Genomic DNA, 21,860 nt, shown 5'->3' on the forward strand with positions numbered 1-21,860 from the left:
ACAATTGTGTTTCACATTACTATTTTAAACATATACAAAAGTAGGGCTATTTGATTTTTGTTGTGGTTGAACAATATTTAATTATGAAAAAATTAGTACCAGGCGCAAAAAATCTGTTATATTTGGTTTTCTCTTCTTCCACCGCACAGGAGAAAAATGGAAAAATGACCAACTGCTTATAACCATCATAGAGGTCAGGTAGACATAAATGGACAGTCATAACCATGACATAACTTATTGGCATTATAAGATGGCAGCTGTGGTTCGGCAAGGGCATGGCTCCTGGAGATTAAATAGCGCCCTTCCAAATATGATTTTAAAGTTTTTATGATGTAGATGAAACGTAAAACTGATGTGGGAGTAAGAGAACTTTTGTTTGTGCAATTATGTGATTAAAGTATACCATATTCCACATCTACTTCAAACAGACATTTTATTGCTAGGTCTGGTGACATAGACAGCGAGTCATTCAATTTTGTTCATCTGTGCTGTGGTATGACTAACTACACTCCCAATACACTGTAAATCATCACACTCGGATTTGATTAAATTAATAGAAAAATTGTTTTGCAAACTTGCGTGTCCATCACACCCTGTCTCATTCTTGCAGGATATGAAACAACATCTTTCCGATTTGTTTTCCATGCCACAAAGGGATAGATAACGCTGATGCTTCCCAGAAAAGGTACAAAGCCACAAATCATCCCTAGGTATGTGGTGAAAAGAGGAGAAATAGTGCTACCCCAAATTTATGACATCAGTGTCTGGTGACCATATTATGGTACTGGAGTATGGTAACCGCAAGATGAAATGTATGCTTCTTCATGAAAGCAATTAAGAGAAGGTACTTAGAGATGGTGTGTTAGAAATGAACCACAACAACTGTAATCTGTAAACCCACCACCAAAGATGACACAACAGGGAGGCTGGAGTAGACGTCCCTCGCAACACATGAGGTTTACACAAGAAATTCACGACTTGAGACTTACTGTGGTTGGAGGATGTAAAAAGTTTCTTCTAAACAGGCAGCACAGTGTATGGATCAAGGATTCTCATTTCTTTAGAAGGAACGCCTTGACCGCTCTCTTTTATTGCTATACTTAATTGACAAATAGCCATATCAATTGAAATCAATGTGTGTTTGATTAAGTCCACGTGATGCTCATCTGGATGCCATTACAGTCTTCAGATTCATGCAAAGTCAACAAAGGTACTGCAGAGTCTGTCTTCACTCTAATCTGTTGACAGAGCACCATGAATTCTTGACCTCGCCCCCTCCCTCTGTGAACTGAGGCTACGCTGCTGACACTTCTGGGTATCACTCTCCCTTGCTGTGTGATCAGTGGCTGTACCATCAACACTGCTAGAGGTTCTGCAGCTACTGACATCACAAGGATTCTCTGGAGCTTTAAGCAGCTGTATTTTATTCTGATTTCTACTTAGAACCATGTGCATTTGTGATGATAGCAGGATTCACATTGCACTCAGTGCTTAATTTGTAAAAGGACAAGTGCCAGGGCCCAAAGCTATTCTCAGAAGCCAAGGTCCACTGCTATTGAATGTTGCCTTGACGAATAACAAGGTTGCTAGTCTTGAATCCACCTCATGCGTTTGAATCCACTACCAGACACTCCCTGTCCTTTGACCTCATTCTTGCAAGTTCCTTCCTTCCTGCTGGTTTTTCCATCTTTCTTTTCCTCCTTTTTTCCCGTTTATGTGGTTTTCCCTCTCTTGCTCTCAGTAAACGTCCAACGAGGAAAATTAAGTTCCAGTCCCCAAAAATTAGTGCTGGTGGCCCCCACCGGCAATCATCTGCTCAAATTAAGCACTGATCATACCGAATCTAGGGAGCTTTTAGGAGATGCGATTTTGTAGATTTCTTTAATGAGTCATTTGTATTTGTGTCATAAGCAGGAAATGGGGCAATTCATACCTGATGATGTCTGTGCCTAATATGTAAAAAATAAAAAAATATAATTGCAGGGTCCAAAGGTTTATACTGTCTGGATTCCACATCATGTTTCTTTCTTCTCCCTCCCTCCTCCTCTTGTCTCTTTATCTCATTATTACAAGTTTGCTTTCATCTCACCTGTCTCCTTTTGTCACTGTTTTCTTATCCTTCACTTCCTTTTCTCTCGCTTTTCTGCCTTTCACTTGCCGTGGATCAAAGTCTGAAAACCGTAAGCCCTTGTACCCAAAAATAAATGCTGGTGCCCTCCACCTGCAACCGCTGGCACAATTTTAGTTATCTATATCTTGTATTATGTCGATTAACTTGTGAAATACTGGAGCAAGGCTCATAGTAAAACTTGTTAAAGTGGTTGTGTTTTTAGTCTTTGCTCGATGCATAGAGCTTTGTATGACAGGTTGATTTTTGTTTGGTTCTGCAAACATTCAAATAAGACGAATTTATATTTGTCATTAACAATTTTTGTTCAAATTTATCAGATCCAGATGGAGTTCATGGGCACCTTTATGTTGGTAGTAATGTTAAGAAGTACAGCTATTACCTTCTGGAAATCAAATGCACAAGCTTTCTGGGCATGAAAAAGTAGATGTTAGCTAGAAGTTCAGCATTTGACGCACAGGATATTCTAGGGAACGTGCACCGGTTTAGGGGTAAACTGCTTCCCAGTCTGTGTGGCCTTGGTGGGCAAATGCGAAAAAATGAAATCATATGTTGCAGATATGACGTTTGTCATGCACTCTCTCCAGTGCTTAATTTGTAAATAAAAAGGTGCCGGTGCTAAAAGCTCTCCTCCTAAACACGCGGCTGCTTCAATTATAAGTGCGAGCACATAATACTGAGGCAGAGTAATCCTGAAGTCACCTCGGGCCTCTTCAATCCATTAACAGCCACTCCCCGCCCCTTCAGCTCACTCTTGCAGCTTCCTGCTTTTACCCTTTCTGACTCTTCTTCTTTTTTCTCTTCCTCCGTCTTTCCCACGTGTCTTTTGCTCACAGTAAATGCCTGAGACACAAAACTAAGCGCCGGCCCTCAGTAATAACTGCCGGTGCTCAGCACCGGAAACAACAAGCACAAATTAAGCACTGACTCTCCCTTGACAAATGCAAGCGATAGCTCAGTCCTTTACTTGTAGTTCTCTTGTTGCACAGCAACAAGGCTTCATAACCTCATCTAAGCGCTTTCTTTTAGTCTGCGTGGGTTCTCCAGCACCGGTGGTGCCTCTTCACTCACTTCATTGATAGCTCTGCAGACTGTGTGAATTATTTAGGGACTTGAACTTGTTTCCATGTAAGCTTGCATCCAGAATAGCACCATGGAAGCTTTCGTTTCAGAGGCTTCATTTTTTCAGCTACTTGTGTGCTGCAAGGCACCTACTGTATTGCTTGCCTCTGAAAACGGGGTCAACTGTGTGCTGCTCTTACAGTTGTATTTAAAGCGAGTGTTGCACATCAGCGCCTTGCTCACATGATCCCAAAATGTGTAGGACCAGGTGTACATGTATCCCAACATCTTAATAGAATTTTCTTCTTTTTTTGTAAACCGTGTCACAGTGCTTAATGTGTGCTTGTTGTTTCTAGTGCGGGGCACAGGCACTTATTTTTCTGCCTCAAGCATTTACTGCGAGCAAAAGACATATGGGAAAGACAGAGGAACAGAAAAACAAAAAAGCGTCACAATGGGAGAAAGCAGAAAGCTGCAAGAGTCAGCTGAAGGGGTAGAGAGTGATCGCAAATGTATCAAAGAGGCCCGAGATGGCTTCAGAATTACGCTGCCTCAGTATTCCATGTTCGCATATTTAATTGCAGCAGGTGCGTGTTTAAAAGGAGGGATTTGGGCACCGGCACCTTTTTATTTACAAATTAAGCACTTCTTTGTCATCATATGTCAAGTTAGCGTGAGTGATGCCCAAGACAGTTTCTGTAGGTGTATTAAAAACAGCAACTGTATCAGGATCGCTATCTGGGACAGCCTCTTGGAAACCACACCCCAATGATGCATTTTGTTTTTTGATAACCAACAAGCTGCCAGTAACAGATTTGCTGCCTTTTACATTCATCTATCCCATTAGCATAAATGCTGTTGTAGGTTCTACCACTTTTTGGGTGAGAACGCTTGTACTTTTTATGGTCTGACTTGACAGCATAGCAGTCGCAAGCCAATTATATGAGTATTTCCAGGAGAGGGGCGTTAGCTTCCCTCAAATGTTGGGATCCAGGAGTACATATTTTGATTGAGCAGAAGTAGTATCCTTCCACAAAAAATGCTTGCCTTCCACACAGCTGTGATCGCTTTGTTTATTTATCCTGCTGCCTGAGGTCGAATATCCAGGGTCACACAGATGACATTCCACAGTTCTTTGCTTTCACACCAAAAATATATGAATTCCCAGGCTATTTCATTGTAATGCTTCACATTACAATACAACATTCTGTTAATGCCTGACCTGTTGGCATTTCTAATGCTTGTTGTATCGGTCTGGTAATGTTGGCTTCTTTGCCTTTTCCAAATACAGACGATTAAAAATCCCTACTTTGTATCCTAAGGTTTACCGTTTCCAGATGCAGGTGGCTTAACAAATGTCGCTGGTGGCAACACAAAGGTCTCCATCCTTAGAGGTTATACTACCACTTCTCTAATGGTCCTATGTTTGACGCAGAATGACTCCAGAGCATCTGCTTCTGATCTTGGTCTAGGGCTTTAATCGACTGTCATAAGTACCTTCCCATTACTTACTCTTGATTGTGAGAAGGCGCTTCTGTTTCATAAATGTCAATGAACGCCAATTTCAATGTAGTTTTCTCTGGAATCAGGTGACCATCTTCCCAACTTGCTGTGAGACTTTCTTATAGTGTGGTTAATGCCATAACTTCAGTTCATAGATTATCTTCACTCTCCGTTACGATTTATTGAAATGATGTAATGTTGGATGTTCCAGAAATACTGTTCTTACATAATCTCTTCTATACTAATCAAAATCTAAGGTACAAATGTATTTTCAGCTATCTCTTCGATTGAAACATAAGCGAAGAGATAAATGTTCTTTAATGCTTGTTTTAAGCATATAATCTCTTGCTTGTTCTAAAGGCTTGGTTCAATCTTATTTGTCTTTGTGACAAACTGTAATAAATTGTTGATGTCTCTATTTATCACAATTTTTAGGAATTTAATCCAAGTTGATTTTATTATACTATTTTACCTTATGGGGGATTGCGATTATCTATAGAGTGCAAACCTAAACTCAGGTGACTGTAGAGGTGTGCAAAGGGACAGGATACGTAGCCAACATGTGTGGATTGCGGCATGCAGGTATATTTACAATGTAAATTCAGGACAGCATGCATGCGCACACGCAGAGGAATTCAGAAACACAGCACCATAGAGGGATGAGAAGCAAGAGGGAACAGATAATGCTTAGTATAGTTGGAAGCTCCTGAAGAGGTGCATTGTGAGACCTTTGCTGAGGTATACATGCAAATTAGCAAGTCTTTGGTGTGAATTACAGAGATTAATCCTTACTTACCAAGAAATGTTGTTTGCATGAGTGTTCCTTGTGAATGTTTGGGATTTCCAGGCAACTCAGGCACCAACAGATATGTTGCCAGGAGCATCCTGTGAAAGCTCGTGAAAGAAAGAGAGTCAAGAAGAGGGAGCTCAGTCAGCAGAAAGTGAAGGTAGACGAGGACAAGCATTGAGTGAATAGTGTTGGCCAGTGTTAGATCTGACAGCCTCAGGGTGGTCACCCCTAACTTTTTGCCTGCCGCCCTCCATCTTTTTTACACTGTTTTTGCTGGATTTAGGACTCTGCATACTTTACCACTGCTAATCAGTGCTAAAGTGCATATGCTCTCTCCCTAAAACATATTAACATTGGTTCACACCCAATTGACATATTTACTCTACTTATAAGTCCCTAGTAAAGTGCACTACATGTTTCCAGGGCCTATAGATTGAATGCTACTAGTGGGCCTGCAGCACTGGTTGTGCCACCCACATAAGTAACCCCTTAACCTTGTCTCCGGCCTGCCATTGCAAGGCCTATGTGTGCAGTTTCACTGCCACTTCGACCTGACATTTAAAATTACTTTCCAAGTCTTAAACTCCCTTTTTTTCTACATATAAGTCACGCATAAGGTAGGCCCTAGGTATCCCATAGGACAGGGTGCTGTGTAGGTAAAAGGCAGGACATATACATGTGAGTTTTATATGTCCTGGTAGTGAAAAACTCCTAAATTTGTTTTCCACTGCTGTGAGGCCAGCTCCTTTCATAGGCTAACATTAGGGATACCCTCATATACTGTTCGAATGGTAGATTCTGATTAGAAAGGAGTAGGCAGGTCATATTTAATATGTCCAGAATGGTAATACAAAATCCTGCTGACTGGTGAGGTTGGATTTTATATTACTATTTTAGAAATTCCACTTATGGAAAGTAAGCATTTCTCTGCACTTAAAATCCTTCTGTGCCTTACAGCCTGTCTCCAGTCCACGTCTGGGCTGGGCTGGTTGACAGCTCCCTTGTGCATTTCACCCAGACAACCACAAACACAGGATGCTCGGTCACACTTGCACACATCTGCATACTGAATGGGTCCTCTTGGACTGGAAGGGTGGAGGGCCTGACACTTACATTTCAAAGGACAGTGGCCTGCCCCCACACAAAGCACTGCCACACCCCCTGCTGGGACCCTGGAAGACAGACCTGTACTGAAAGGGGACCTGGTGCACTTCAAAACCACTCTTTGAAGTCCCCCCACTTCAAAGGTACTTTTGGGTTTAAAAACTGGGTCCCTGACCCTACCACCTCAGACACTTCCTGGGAAAGAAACTCTGAACCAAAATGTATAACCTGCCAAGAGAAGCTGTCTGGCTGCCCAAAGGACTCACCTGGACTGCTTTGCTATAAAAGACTGCTGCCTTGCTGTTGCCCTGCTGCCTTGTTGGCCTCTGGCTCTGCTGAGAAGTGCTCTCCAAGGGCGTGGCTTGAGCTTGCCTCCTGTTTCCTGAAATCTCAGGGCCAAACAGACTTAGGCCCTCATTCTGACCCTGGCGGTCTTTGACCGCCAGGGCGGAGGACCGCGGGAGCACCGCCGACAGGCCGGCGGTGCTCCAATGGGGATTCCGACCGCGGCGGTAAAGCCGCGGTCGGACCGGCACCACTGGCGGGGTCCCGCCAGTGTACCGCGGCCCCATTGAATCCTCCGCGGCGGCGCAGCTTGCTGCACCGCCGCGGGGATTCCGACCCCCCCTACCGCCATCCAGATCCCGGCGGTCGGACCGCCGAGATCCGGATGGCGGTAGGGGGGGTCGCGGGGCCCCTGGGGGCCCCTGCAGTGCCCATGCCACTGGCATGGGCATTGCAGGGGCCCCCGTAAGAGGGCCCCTACATGTATTTCACTGTCTGCTGCGCAGACAGTGAAATACGCGACGGGTGCAACTGCACCCGTCGCACAGCTTCCACTCCGCCGGCTCGATTCCGAGCCGGCTTCATCGTGGAAGCCTCTTTCCCGCTGGGCTGGCTGGCGGTCTGAAGGCGACCGCCCGCCAGCCCAGCGGGAAAGTCAGAATTACCGCCGCGGTCTTTCGACCGCGGAACGGTAACCTGACGGCGGGACTTTGGCGGGCGGCCTCCGCCGCCCGCCAAGGTCAGAATGAGGGCCTTAATCTCTGCAAGGAACTCCTTATGCAGTGAAAAATCGATGCACAGCCTGACGGAAACATCTCACTGCCTGCTTAGCGGGGAAAGAATCCCTGCATTGCCGAACCAGAACGCTGCAGCCAGGCTCCCCGAGTGGAGATCGATGCAGCACCAGCATTGTGACAGGAACTTTGACGCACAGCCCACTGGATCAACGCATCGCTAAGCTGATGAAGCCCGACTTCCTGGGAGAGGAATTGACGCAGCACCTGCCGTGCGACACTAACTCCGACGCCTCACCCCCCGGATTCAAACTGCATGCCGTAATTCAAGCAAAGCCCTTGCCGCGTGGAAAAGAATTGACGCATCATCTGTGTACGCCCAGAAATTCAACACACACCTACCATTTTCAACGCATGTCCTCCCCTGCAGTCTTCGTGCATGTAATTTTGACGCAAACCAGGTACTTTGTGCTTGCATGAGACAATTGTTGCTTTTAAGAACTTAAAACTCATCTTATCATTTCAAAAGTGATATTTCAACTTGTATTTATCAAATCTTGATCGTTTTGACCTCAATCTATTCAGATAAATATTCTATATTTTTACCCTACCTGTGCGGGGTATTTTTGTGATGTTTTATTGCATTATTTATTGCACAAATACTTTACACATTGCCTTCTAAGTTAAGCCTGACTGGTCAGTGCCAAGCTACCAGAGGGTGAGCACAGGATAATTTGGATTGTGTGTGACTTACTCTGACTAGGATTGTGGTCCCTATTTGGACTATGGTGTATACCTGTGCCAACTAGAGACCCTATTTCTAACAGCCAGGCCAGTGGATACTGGGGAGGCAGAACAGGAGGAGGTCCTGTCAGTTCAGAAATAGGTGGAAGACAAGTGGGAGCACAGGAGGAGCTGGGTCATTGACTCTGGGTAGCTTAAGTAGAGTCTGCAAAGCAGAAGTTGCCTTATAACATCTTTCATTGTAGGGCATCCCACAGTCATTAATTCATTATTTTGGGTTTCCTTGCTCTTCTTTCCACCCTCCCTCTGTGTTACTTGCCACCTGGAAGATTGTGGAAATAGGCAAATTCTATGTTTTTATCAACATGCTCAAAAGTATGTGAACATTTATATGTATATTAATTCACATTTTTAAAGAGTTATGTGTATAAGAAGCCTGTACCGAATACAACCTTAGGGGAGGTCCTACTGGATGACTGTTGAGAACCAAATTAAAATAGAGCTGGTTGTATCATCGCTAGTGTTTCTCACACACACTTTCTCTCAATCCATCTCTCTCACCTCACCATTCTTTATCCCTGAGGTGAGGGTAGCTACTGATTTATCCTTTCTTCTGCAGTGTCTCTATTCAGATAGGAGAGTGGTGGATTATCATCAACAGGGTGTGCTACAACATTCTTCCTCAAGTCCGCTTTCTGACTTGTTGATTTTAAAAGGAAGGTATTTAGGTTTAATCAGCTAGAGTACCTTATCATGCAACATAGTCTGAAGTGGATTTTGCAGGAGGGGTGGAGCTAATGCAGTCCTATGAAGGTAGGACAGATGTGCCTGGGCTCTCATTCACTGTTTTTTTGACCCACTAAATGAAGAAAAGCTTTTATTCGCCTTATTGACTTCATCTAAGGCAAATGCATTATATTTACCATTGTTGTATTGCCTCTGAAATCCGTCAACCATCAGAGACAATTACCCGTTAGTTGAATATTAAACACATAGGCTCTCATTATGACCCTGGCAGTCCACGGACCGCTGCTGTGGCAGTCTCACCGCTGCAGGACCGGAGGTGCAGACCGCCATTTTATGACTGCGGCAGTTTGGCACTGCCAAACTGCTGCGTCCCCACCCATCCCGCTGCTTTTCTGCGGTCCGCCTGGCTGGAGGTTTCCACCTACAGCCCGGCAGGAGTTGGATAACTGCTGAGGTTATTCCGACTCGGGACACCACCAGCATTTTCCTGGGGGTCTCATCGCCACAAAAAGCTGCCGGAAAGGTATCCCTTCGACAGGAACTTGTGTTCCTGTCGCTGGGATACCCGCAAACACCTCTGCACACATACATGCATGCACCCACACACACACAATCACACACAGACACCCCCCTGCTCACACACGCACTCACAACATTCACCCCATAGACATACATACATAAACATACACATCACACACGCATACACTTACCATCCCCCACCCCACTTCCACTACGTACATACATACACACCCCTACCCCGCCACTCATCTTCACATAACCACCCCCACCCCCAATCCTACCTCACCGCACGCACACACACACACCATATACACAATCATGCATACACACACCTGCACGCACTCACTCACACCCCCCTTACACATTCACCCAGGCACACACCCACGCCCCTCGTCCACATGCATACACACACGCATCACCATCACCACATTTACACACACGCATGCACAGACACTCTCCCTCCCCCACATTCATGACATGCATACACACACTCACACACACCCATTCACACCCCACACCTCCCTCCCTTTGCGGACGACACTTACCTCATTCAACAAGGTGCTGCTCCGTGAGGGGACAGGACCCGGCTCTCCCACCGCCAGCACTGCACGCCACCAGAAGACAGCTACACAGAATTACTGGTTGTAATTCTGTGGGCGGTCTTTTTCTGACATGGCACTGCTGGCAGTGGAACCGCCTAAGCGCTGCTGACCCCCGAGATGAATGCCACGGGATATCCGACTACCGGTAGTGCGGATATTTGGTGGCAGTCATAATGCGACGGTTGGAAGATCGCCTGTACTGGTGGTCTTCCGGCGGCCGCGGCGGGCTTGGTAAAAGACCGCCACAGGGCCATAATTTAAGAAGAGGAGCACAATGTTTTCAAAAGCGTATTTTACATTAAAATATAAAAAAATAAAGGGCATACCTATTTAAATCTTAATGGTGTCCAAACTTTATTTTCTACTTAGTATTCATTTTATTTTCTCTGTAATAAATCTAATTTTCCCTACTCTTGTCACAATAAGTTATTAAACTACTAGCTTTCTATACACCTGATTGAGAGCACACAGATTGACATCAAACATTTTCTGGAATTTGAAAGTTACTCTTCCATTTATTAAAATTAGACCCCTTATAGATTTCTCTTCTAAGGTAACCCATCATTAATTAGATAGTCTTCTGATGCATCCAATCAGCACTGCAGTTGTGGTTATGGCAAAATTACTTTCTGGGATTCACATAGATGGTTATCTGTTTTAATTTTGCCTCCACATGTTGTGCAGCATAGGCAATGACCTACCTCTGCATGACAAAATTACATTACTTTTCCCAGTCTCTCAGGCTCACATCCCGGAAATCAAATAACAAAGCTAAGTATGCTCTTGATCTATCATGCTAAATTACATGATTGGATGATCAATGATTCCTTTATCTTTTTTATTTCTCCTTCAGTATTGTGCTAAGGCCTGCTGAACATTCTTATTCTGTGACTGCAAAATAGGTTTTTACTGTGTACTTATCTCGTTTTAGGATTCTGTAAACTTGTAGTGGCTCCTAAAATAGGATTGTAAATGGATACTTATTCACAGTTTTGGAAAAGGAGTGTTGTAGGTGTCCCTTCCAAATTGAAATTTGGTATGAGAGGTACCATTATTTTGCAACCGTAATCCATTTACAAAACATGTAAATGTTACCGAGTAGTGATGCGTTCTTAAAGGTACAGGGTCTCCCTTCCCTTTGTGAATCTTAAAAATATATATATATTTTTTAAAACGTTTAAAAAAGAAATCTTTTTTTTAAAATGCAACTTTAAGAAAAAGGGTTTTCTTATGAAGAGGCAATCACAGACACTGTGGTCTACTGAGCAGGCCACCAACCCGGTAATGGCCTCCAATCGGAGTGAGTCATAATTTGTTACCTACCTCATGAATATTAAGGCTGTAGGCTGGACTGCGACCTACTCCAAATACTGTTTTTTTGGTTTGCAGAAAAATTCCTGGTTGCAAATTGTGAACTGGAAAGTCCGTACATGAGGCCCTTCTAGTCTTTAAGTTTGAAACATGGAAATGATGCCAATTAGAGGTGGTGAGGACATTTTCAAAGGAGCCTGTAGAATACACCTAGACAGGAATTGTAAATTAATCTGCAAGCATAATAGTGGTTAATCAATAGTTACATTGTGTCTAATGATGGTGGCTTCAAAGTGGCAGGATTTTAAAAATATTAATCAAGAATGACTTCACATGGGTAATCGTCGTTGTTCGCCGCAGCTAAGAGAAATGCAAACTTCAGTAGTGATAGGCCTTTGTCATTGGAACTGTGTACTCCATAAAAATCCGTACTGTTTAAGTAAGATTTTTTTACATTTTTTTTTTCAGAACCATGATTCCAGTAACTGAATTTCGTCAGTTTTCAGAACAGCAGCCTGCTTTCCGTGTGTTGAAACCATGGTGGGACGTGTTTACAGATTATTTATCTGTAGCAATGTTGATGATTGGTGTCTTTGGATGCACATTACAGGTATGTGTTTTTTGCGGCTCATACACTTTTGCAGGGTGCACCATCTCTTTTGAAAACTCGCACTTTACAGTTCTGCTTCTTACTCGTTTGACCCGTATGTGTGGAAATATGTTACCTCCTTTATTTTTGTGGAATAGTATACTCTTGTGTGTTCACTACGTAGCTGTTAAATCACTGTTCATTTCCTTGGTCTGTTTATGCTTTGCCTTTTTCTATCACACCATAAGATATCGCATAGCCTCTTGACATTGCTCAGCAGATGCAACAAATTCTATTCATAAACTGGCAAGACCTAAAAGGACGCACATTTTCAAAGATCTGCTAAACGCGGGTGGGGAGGAAAAGGGGGCTGACAAGATGGCTACCTAAACACAACTTTCAATAGCTTCCGCCTTGGAACTGAAGATTATTTTGTATCCTGGACCAATCACCTGCTCGCAACTACTGTGGCAGAGTCCTGAAGTCCGGGTGTCAGTAGACAATGATGGGGACCCAATGTGCAAGAACGGAGGCACCCTGTCTGAGAACGAGCAAGGCCAACAGGACAGACCCATGTGAGCTGTAACAGAGGACCAAGCTGGGTGAGCCCGTGAGTTGAGCGAATCCTTGATCACAACTGGGGGACAACAGAGAGAGCGCTCCCTGGTACAGAAAAAAACAAGCTCCCAGCCTCCGAGGGGGGCCAGGTGCCCCTGAAAATTGTGCAGAGGGGTCCGTTCTGCAGCTGGGGGAAGACCCTGGCTTACCCCGAGATGGCTGTAAGACGGTGAGCGGACTCCCCCTCCGCTCTGCTAACGATAATAGCATGGGGAAGCAGGAGGCCGTGGTCAGCGCTCTAAACCACCGGGCCCCTTGAAGCTGGCCTCTTCCAGCCAGTAGGTGGAGCAGATCCTGACAAGGAGTTGCTGGCGGTGCCAAGGTGGACATGGTGCTGGGAGGCCTGTGTTGGATGATGGTACGGGGGATGGCCATATCCGGGAGGGGGGTCAGTGACATTCAACACGCCCCTCCATATGGGCAAGATCTGCAGGAGCGCAGTGAACTCTCTGCACACCGGAGACCCCGTGCCCTGGGCACAGTGCTGCCTGGCAAGCTCGCTAGACCGGGCCCCTGATGGGACAGGTCCCGGGGAGCTGGAGAGCTGCATGCGGCAAGCCTAAATGGAGAGCCTGAAGTGCCCAATGGGGCTTAAAAGGACACAAATAACTCTGAGTCACAGTGAGTAGGCCCCTGATCCCCTGTGTGGGTCCCCAACATATGACTGAGGATCGACCCTCTGATAGACATTGTTGAAAGGTGCTGTCTGACTGGCCGTGGAGCTATGGAGGGCTGCCGTGTTGAGTGGGGGCATATATAATTCCTGAGAAGGACCCTAGTGACAGCAAGGGGAATTGCTATGTAGCTGGTTGCTGAGGTGAGGAACTCAGTCCCTCGTCTGTCAGTGGTCCAGGGGAGGTGGGTCCTGCCATCGTGGTTGGAGTCTGGGGGAACAAAGAAACTGAATGTGTGTGGAAGAGACCTCTAGGACATCACGTTGTGGGTGAACCCTTGCGTGCAACCTGAGGGGAGACCAGTTGGAGACCCATGGGCCGGTGCTGACACTACAGGCCGGGATAAGAGTACCTAGGGTGATGGGCTGGAGCTGCCGGCTGTTGAAGGTAATTCCTGGAAGCTGACGAAAATGGGAAAGGACAATGGGGACGAAACCTGCAATAGCCAATAAAATAGATCAATACACGTTCTTGAGGACGGAGGCACAGCAAGCAGACCCTGACCAGCCTGCTGGAGCATCTGACCATGGACCCACTTCTGCAGAACTCCTAGTGGCAATGTAGGGCTCAGAGTCACATTAGAAGGGAAAATGGACTCAATGGCTATTGAGATCAACCACCTGCGGCTGGACCTATTGAAGTTCACGGACCATAACACAGCTGTTAAAGATGATGTGGATGCTCTGAAACAGGAATTTAAATCACTGAGAGCTGCTGTAGAGGAATTAAAGTGCAGTGCCACACATGTGAAGGACCACATAAAGGACGCCGAAGGGAGGTCGCGGCTAAATAACAAATGATGGGTGGCCTTCCTGGAACAGGCAGAGTGCCCCTCGATGGAGCTACTCCTGGAGAACTGGATCACAAAAACTCTCAGGCCCCTGTGACTGTCCAATTTATTTACAGTAGTGAGAGCACATGGGCATTGGCGGCAATGCCCCGCCCAGGGCCCCCCACCCTGGCTATGATAGCCTGTTTTTTTAAACTATTGTGACGGTGTCGTCCAGCATATGTGCACTTGTAGCCCTACCAGATATGAAGACAAGCAAATATTCATCTACCTCAAATACTCTCGCAGGGTCCAGAACTTGTCCAATAACTCCCTGCCAAATTGCACATTCAACAAGATGGCCACGTTCATTTTTATGAGTCCCCGCAACAGGTCCTGGACTGGTTAGACACCCTGGGGTGGAAGTGGTCTGCTGGTGTTTCCGGTGGATGAGATACCCTCACAGGCCCAGTGTGGAGTACTCTGGCTGCAACAGAAAAAGCACTGTTGGGGGGTCTGAGAGATTAGGGGCCTCTACTGGAGATCGCATTCTTGTCTGCCCGGGTGGCACTCTGAGGTTGGTGGTGCCAGGTTTAATGGAAAATGGTGCTTTCTAACAAATCAGACTGGTGCCTGACACACTGAGTGACAGTACGGATGCTGGTTAGGCATTGCTGGGTTTCAGAGGATGCCAGCCATCGTGCCACAGGGCTTAAACATGGATATTTGCCCTCGGGCTAGTGGAATCGAAGAAGAACACTTTCCTGTACTGCTATGCCCGTAATGAGACATCAACGCCCACTGGGTTGCAGTGACCCAGGGAGGACTGGAGAAGGATGGTGGCCTGTTCAAAAAGGAAAACTGTAACGTTAAACCACTGCGTTCATGATTGTGTTTCAATGTTGTTATTCATTGAAACTTTATATGAAGCTCCTCGAGGGCTGGCGTGGCACACACAGGGGATTGCCTTGTTTCAGATTGGTAACACTGTATTGCTTTGCGGTGGGAGTGCCAGTCCACTTACGATTCCCTGAGTACCTGCTTTGGACTTGCGGTTTAGGAGGGACACTGCTCCTCAGCCTGTATCACACCTAGTAACTGTTCTGGGTTAGGGGCGAGAGAGAAGGAGGGAGGGAACTGGTGTGGTGACCAGTACCCTTCTGTCCAATAGTTGTGCTGGAGGGAGTTCTGCGTATTCTGCCTGCGGATGTGGTGCTGGGGGGGTTGTGGACATGGTGATTGTTTTGGATGTTGTTCTTAGTTTATGGGGAAGTACTTATGTTGCTCATAGATCTTGTGATACACTAGTGGAGCTGCTGCGGTCCAGTGGGGGGGCCTCGGTGATTAGTGTACAAGGTCATGCGAGGTCTGAGAAGTGAATACTAGTTCTTCACATTGGACTTTCGAGGTCTAAACAGACCAGAGAAGCATCATATAATTCACACTTATCTCGAACGCTATCAGATATCGATTGCGTTCCTGCAGGAAACACATTTATGGGGTGACTGTAACATCACATTGCGACGGCAGTGGAGAGGGCATGTTTAATCCACATCTTATTCAGGTTTTGCATGAGGGACCTCTATAAGGGTGGCCCCAGGAGGCCCATTAAAAAATTTGCAGATATGTGCAGACCCAGAAGAGAGGTATGTTATTCTGCATGGCACTGTGAACACTCACAAACTCTGGCCAGGTTAATGTCTACGCTTCCAGTATGGATGACAAGGCCTTTTTTGGGGAGGTGCTGGTAGCACTGAGATGATTGTGACTGGGGACTGTAACTGTGTGCTAGATGGTGAAATGGACTGGTTCCCCCTGTGGCTGGGCACGAAACCCAATATGATAGAAACCCTAAAGCAGATAATGCAGGGAGAGAGGTTAATAGACACCTGGAGGGCCCAGCACCCATGGATATGGCACACACCTGTTACACCCCGGCTGTGGACACACACAGTAGGCTGGAGGACTTCTTCACGCAGGTGGAAGTAACACAAAGGATGATGGACATGACCTACTTGGCCAGGTACATTTCTGACCATTTGCCTTTGCTTTTGACATAGTCTTTGGTTTGACAAGTGCCCCAAATCCCACTGTGGTGAATGAAGGCTGAGGCCTTCACTGACCCGGTCTACAGGGGGACAGTCGCGGACGCCGTGACTGATTACTTCGCTCATAAATGGGAGAGCACCCAACACAGAGAAACAGAATGGGACATAATGAAGGTGATGCTCAGTGGAGTAGGTTTGCAAACCACCAGAGGCATCTGTCAAAAGCTAGAATGGGGCTTGTCACTGCAGGAAGAAAACTGACTTGGAGAGAGCACTGCCGCAGAATCAAGTGGTGCACGCGGGGTTCGGGGAAGCAATAAATCCAGGTCTGCTCTTCATCGGAGGGGCTGAAAAAGCATGTGTGGCTCTCTTACAGACGCCACCTGCACGTACAACGGAACAGAGTGGGCCGGTTATTGGCCAGGATGATAAAGCTGGAACACCACACTGAACCCATACTGAATATTAAGGATCATGTGGGAGGGTGGTACATGCACAACAGGCCATCAATGAGATACTGACAGAACACTTCCAGAGGATTTATATGTTATCTGGTGAGAGCCCGAAACATATGGTTGCGACCTATTTGGATTCCTTGCCACTGCCACAGTTGGAGAGAACTGAACAGGAGGAACAAGAAGGCTCCTTAACTAAACAAAAGATATTACAGGCCATAGACTCCCTCAAAATGGCAAAAGCCTTTGCGGGGTGGATTGCCTGCTGAGTTTTGTAAGTAATTCCCAGAGACTATGGCTGATGCTATACCACGAAGTCCTGGAACGGGGAGTGCTCTTAGCTTCCATGAGAGACGCTCTGGTTGTGTTAATATCCAAACAAGGGAGGGGTCCACTAGATGCATCCTCCTACGACCCCTCTGTCTTTATTAAAAATAGATAAGAAAATACCTGGGCAAACTTTGGCAAAACGTTTGTATCACTATCTCTCAAAACTGGTCCACTCAGGACAGTTGGGGTTTATCCCTCTCAGGAACACTCTTTGCAACTTGTGGAGGCTGTCCCTCATGCTTCATGCACCCTGTCTGAACCATGACCAATATGCCCTTGCCTTCCTAGAGGGAAACATCCTTTTTTACGACTTTTTTATTACGAAAGTCGTGGTTAACGAAAGCGCAACAATGCTTTCTTTAACCACGACTTCGTTTTTTTGTGCCTTAACTACGTATGTTCTGAACAACGAACATGCGTGGTTAAGGTACAAAGAAGGGAGTTGGCGAAGGAGGACGACGCAGGTGACAAGGGGTTGACTAAGGTAAGTAGTGGGTTTAGGTTTTGGGGAGGGGGTGGGGGTCAGGGGTTTTTAGGTTTTGGGGTGGGGTTGGGGGGATGGGGCGTTTTTGGTTTTGGGGAGGGGGTGGGGGTTTTAGGTTTTGGGGTGGGGTTGGGGGGATGGGGCGTTTTTGGTTTTGGGGAGGGGGTGGGGGGTCAGGGGGTTTTAGGTTTTGGGGTGGGGTTGGGGGGATGGGGCGTTTTTGGTTTTGGGGAGGGGGTGGGGGGTCAGGGGGTTTTAGGTTTTGGGGTGGGGTTGGGGGGGTGGGGCGTTTTTGGTTTTGTGGAGGGGGTGGGGGGTCAGGGGGTTTTAGGTTTTGGGGTGGGGTTGGGGGGATGGGGCGTTTTTGGTTTTGGGGAGGGGGTGGGGGTCAGGGGGTTTTAGGTTTTGGGGTGGGGTTGGGGGGATGGGGCGTTTTTGGTTTTGGGGAGGGGGTGGGGGGTCAGGGGGTTTTAGGTTTTGGGGTGGGGTTGGGGGGGTGGGGTGAGGGATGTAGGGTGAATGGTGCCTATTAGTAATGGTTTTATCTGGAATGCCTTTACAACGAAATTTCGTTGTTAAGGCATTCGTGGTAAAATCATTAGTGGTAAGGACGAGGTCGGTGTTCCGACCTCGTTGTTAAGGTTAGTAGTTGTTTTTAGTTCGGTGTTCCGTCGTATAATCTTCCTAGACATAGAGAAGGTGTTTGATTTTGTCATCCAGGCGTATATGTGGCATGTGTTAGACAGAGTGGGTTTGGGTTCCAAATTTGTCGCCTGGATAGATTTGCTATGCACGGAGCCACTGGTGTGGGTATGAATGGGGTGCCTGGTGTCAGAGGTGATTAAGCTACAACGAGGTACCCGACAAGGGTGCCCCATGTCCCCTCTGCTGTTCTCCCTGGCGATGGAGCCAGTGGCATGCAGGTTGCAACAGGTGCTGCATGGCTGAGAAGTACAGGTGGGACAGACGACCCATGTTGTGTCACTATATGCAGATGGTGTCATGGTTTATTTGCGTCAGCTAGACATATCAGCTACAATCTTTTTGAACATGACCAAAAAAATTCAGGGAGCTGTCTGGAATACACGTGAATCAACTGAAGTCTGTTCCCTGTGAGTTAGCTGAAGGGTATGTCGATCGCACAGCTCCCTGAGTCGGGTTTACCATGAAAAGCGGACAGCGTCCGATATCTCGCTATGTACATATCACACGGTGTACAGCAATGTCATACCCTAAACTAAGGGCATGTGATAGCAAATCTTTGCCCATCCATTACATTTTGGAACACACTGAAGCTCTCCCTGATGGGGAAGATAGCCCTAATTAAAATGGTTGTGCTCCCTCCTTGTCTTTCTATATTGCAGAACACTATGTATGAGATTTCCCGGAATGTTTTTTAGGAACTGGACTGGCTCCTTGTGGAATTGCTGCAGGCGGGGAAGAGACGCAGTGTGGGGATGGCCACGCTAAAACTGGAATGGTGCGATGGCTGTACCTGACCTCCAAATGTACTGCCAGGCGTCGCAACTGTAGCATGCTGTCCATTGGTTTGATGGCGAACCCAACTGGGAAACATCCTTGCTGGTTGGCACATATGGGTGAGCTGACCTGGGGGCCTACTGTTACATGGCAACAGAGCACCTGGGACATTGCCGGATGTAATTAAATCGGTGTGCAGACTCTATGAGTGAGCTGTGTGAGGGGGGGCTCCATATGGTGCCTTACACACTGGAGCTGTAGATCTGGATGATCCAACCTTTTGTGCAGATAGCACAGACCATGTCCATAGGCTGCTGGTGGGAAGGGGGATATGTCACCTTAGATGACTTATACATGATAAGCCGTTTTATCACCTTGCAGGAAGCAATAGAGACGTTTGACCTGGGGTTCCTTCAGTACGCTAAAATAGAGGCAACGGCCCGAGAAATATGGTTGGGGTATCCTGAAGCTCCTGTGCCCATACAGACGTTCGTTGCACTGCTGACATTGGTGGGGGCCGGAGACTTATCACACACAGATATTATGCCCTACGAACAGATAAACTCAGGACTCCCCTTGGGACTGAGGAAACATGGTAACAGGTGAGTGAGTACCCAATCGCAGTTGAGGAGTGGACAAGGATACATAGGTGGTGTGGGAGCTCTCTGTTAACACAAGGTTTAAACTTATCCAATATAGTACAGTACACATTGCGTACCTCTCCTCCAAACACCTACATACAATCTACCCCGCTAGGAGCCCCGGGTGTGCATACTGTGGGAGCACACCAGTGGACTTCTTTCATGTAGTGTGGAGTTGCCCTGTGATTGCACATTATTGGGATGAGGTCCTGTCACACCTGCATAGAGCCACGGGCTGGGTGATTCCTAAGGTGCTGAAACACTGCCTGCTGGGGTTGATGCCTACAAATAAAAACAGGAAACTTAGTAGAAAATGTGTGCTCCTTGGACGGATGCTGGCTGAGCAACGCATAGGCATCAGACGGCTGAGCCCAAGACCCCCCCCGACGGTGGACTGGCCACGGCATGTGACAGAATGACCTGGGGCGGAAGAAGTTCATATGTAAAAGGTGAGACATGATGATAGACTGACGGATGACTTACTTGCATGGAGGGCCATGATTTGCTACCTGACTGAAACAGCCTCATCAGCTGCGGTGGAAGTGCATAGTGGGGGGATTCCCATGACTTGTGTCTATCTCACAGTGAGGGAGCAGAAGGATAGTTAGGGCGGCGGCCAATGACACCGAGAAGAGCAAACAGAATGAGGGAAGTACTGAAGAGGCTACTCTATAACACCTTGAGGCATCCGCAAAATGGTGGTGCGAAACAAGCAGAGCACAAAGAGGTGGGGGTTTGGGTAAATAAAATAAAAACAGATCATTCGATGGTTTTAAAATTGGTGTTTCAATGAACTTAAAGACATGTGATGTTGCATAAAAAGGAGACAGATGCTCCGATCACCATTCAATGTAAATGGTTTTATTGAGGAGGGATGTGTCATTGGAGTACATCTTGCTGTGCAGTTTCCGAGCATTATATAGAAATGTATGCTACTGAAATGCCAATCAAAATATAAAAAATAAGATCAAACACTTATTCATAAGAAGCATTGTAGATTTCAAGAGGTAAAGCACATTTTGTAGAGTAGAGCTTCCCAGACTTTTTGAACCCCTACTCACTTTTTAGAATAGCAAACTTTAGCGACGCACCTAGCTTTAATGAACATGGGGCCATCAATTTTTTAAATGTAACTGAAGCATTATGTGGTAGCGCAATGTCATTTGCAGACAGCACATTTTCCATTGAAATGCCGCTAAAACTGCACAGACCTACAGTTGTATAGATAAAACTGTTTAGCTCACAAATGATAATGTGTGGCAATCAGGTTTTAGTGAATAATTATAATTTGTGCAACACCAAGTAAAGTGTTTTGATTTGTTTTGATCCTACGGAAATCTTTGCCCCCACCACACTTTGAAATTACAACACGGTGTGCTTCATTTTTGCTTTTCTAACTGCTGAATGTATACAGTTAATTTACAGTTATTTACATTGTATTGCATGTTTTAAAATTGAAATCCTACAGCTTTTTCTTTCACATTTTGTACTCCAGCAAGATTGTCACATAATCCACTTTACTTTTCTTTCTCTGACTGCAAAGTGAGAGAAGTTGAAAACACCAATCCTCATTAAAATGTGCACCAATTTGTCAGAAGATATAGCCTGACATTTGACCTCTGTCTTTGAAGCTCAGCAAATGTGACAATGTAAAAAACTGAATTTAAAAGCTTCTTTATTAATTGCTTTGTCTTCATGACCCACAGTTTGGGAAATAATGTTTGAGAGGTGTGTCTAAAAACTCTGGTCACCTCTTCTCACAAGCCAAGTTTTGTGACTCTCCAAAGGTTGTGTTATTTTAACACTGGATTTTACTTTCCAAATATATTGGTGCTAGCCCAAGAAGGCCTTTAAGGATTGAACATTAGATCTTAAAGGACCGAGTCAGTGTCTCTTGGCAAAGGGAAGCATGTTAGTCATTCAAATATTAGTAACCTGGTGGACACTGAACTTTTTGTCAATGAGTGGTTGGGAAGAACTAAGTCAGCATCCAAGGCATCAGCATAACCAAGGAGAGAGTTTCCCGGTGCTAAACTGCAACCACTTGTTTTTGCCTTAGGGATAAAAGCTTCTGGCTTTAGCTGTAGAAAGAGATCTTAACAAACGAATATACCAGGGTGTACATGCTGTCATAGAAGTCTACATTTTTTACTATCTTCTTTATGGCCACTAATGGCCATTAATGTACTGAGGATCCTGTGGAAGATGGCAGGTGAGGGGGAGTGGAAGAGGTAGGTAGAATAG

The 21,860-nt window shown here is 46.0% G+C and overlaps 1 protein-coding gene across 1 annotated transcript in view; it reads left to right on the top strand.

Annotated features, from left to right (window-relative positions):
- Positions 1 to 21,860, top strand: part of LRRC8C (leucine rich repeat containing 8 VRAC subunit C) — a 168,486-nt gene that overhangs the window by 68,999 nt on the left and 77,627 nt on the right. The window contains exon 2 of the mRNA XM_069232323.1: positions 11,998 to 12,139. Coding sequence (XP_069088424.1) covers positions 12,002 to 12,139 — 138 coding nt within the window. The 5' untranslated portion in view covers positions 11,998 to 12,001. The remainder of the gene's footprint in view (positions 1 to 11,997; positions 12,140 to 21,860) is intronic.

Source organism: Pleurodeles waltl, chromosome 4_2 (genome assembly GCF_031143425.1).
Source record: "Pleurodeles waltl isolate 20211129_DDA chromosome 4_2, aPleWal1.hap1.20221129, whole genome shotgun sequence".
Taxonomy (NCBI): Eukaryota; Metazoa; Chordata; class Amphibia; order Caudata; family Salamandridae; genus Pleurodeles; species Pleurodeles waltl.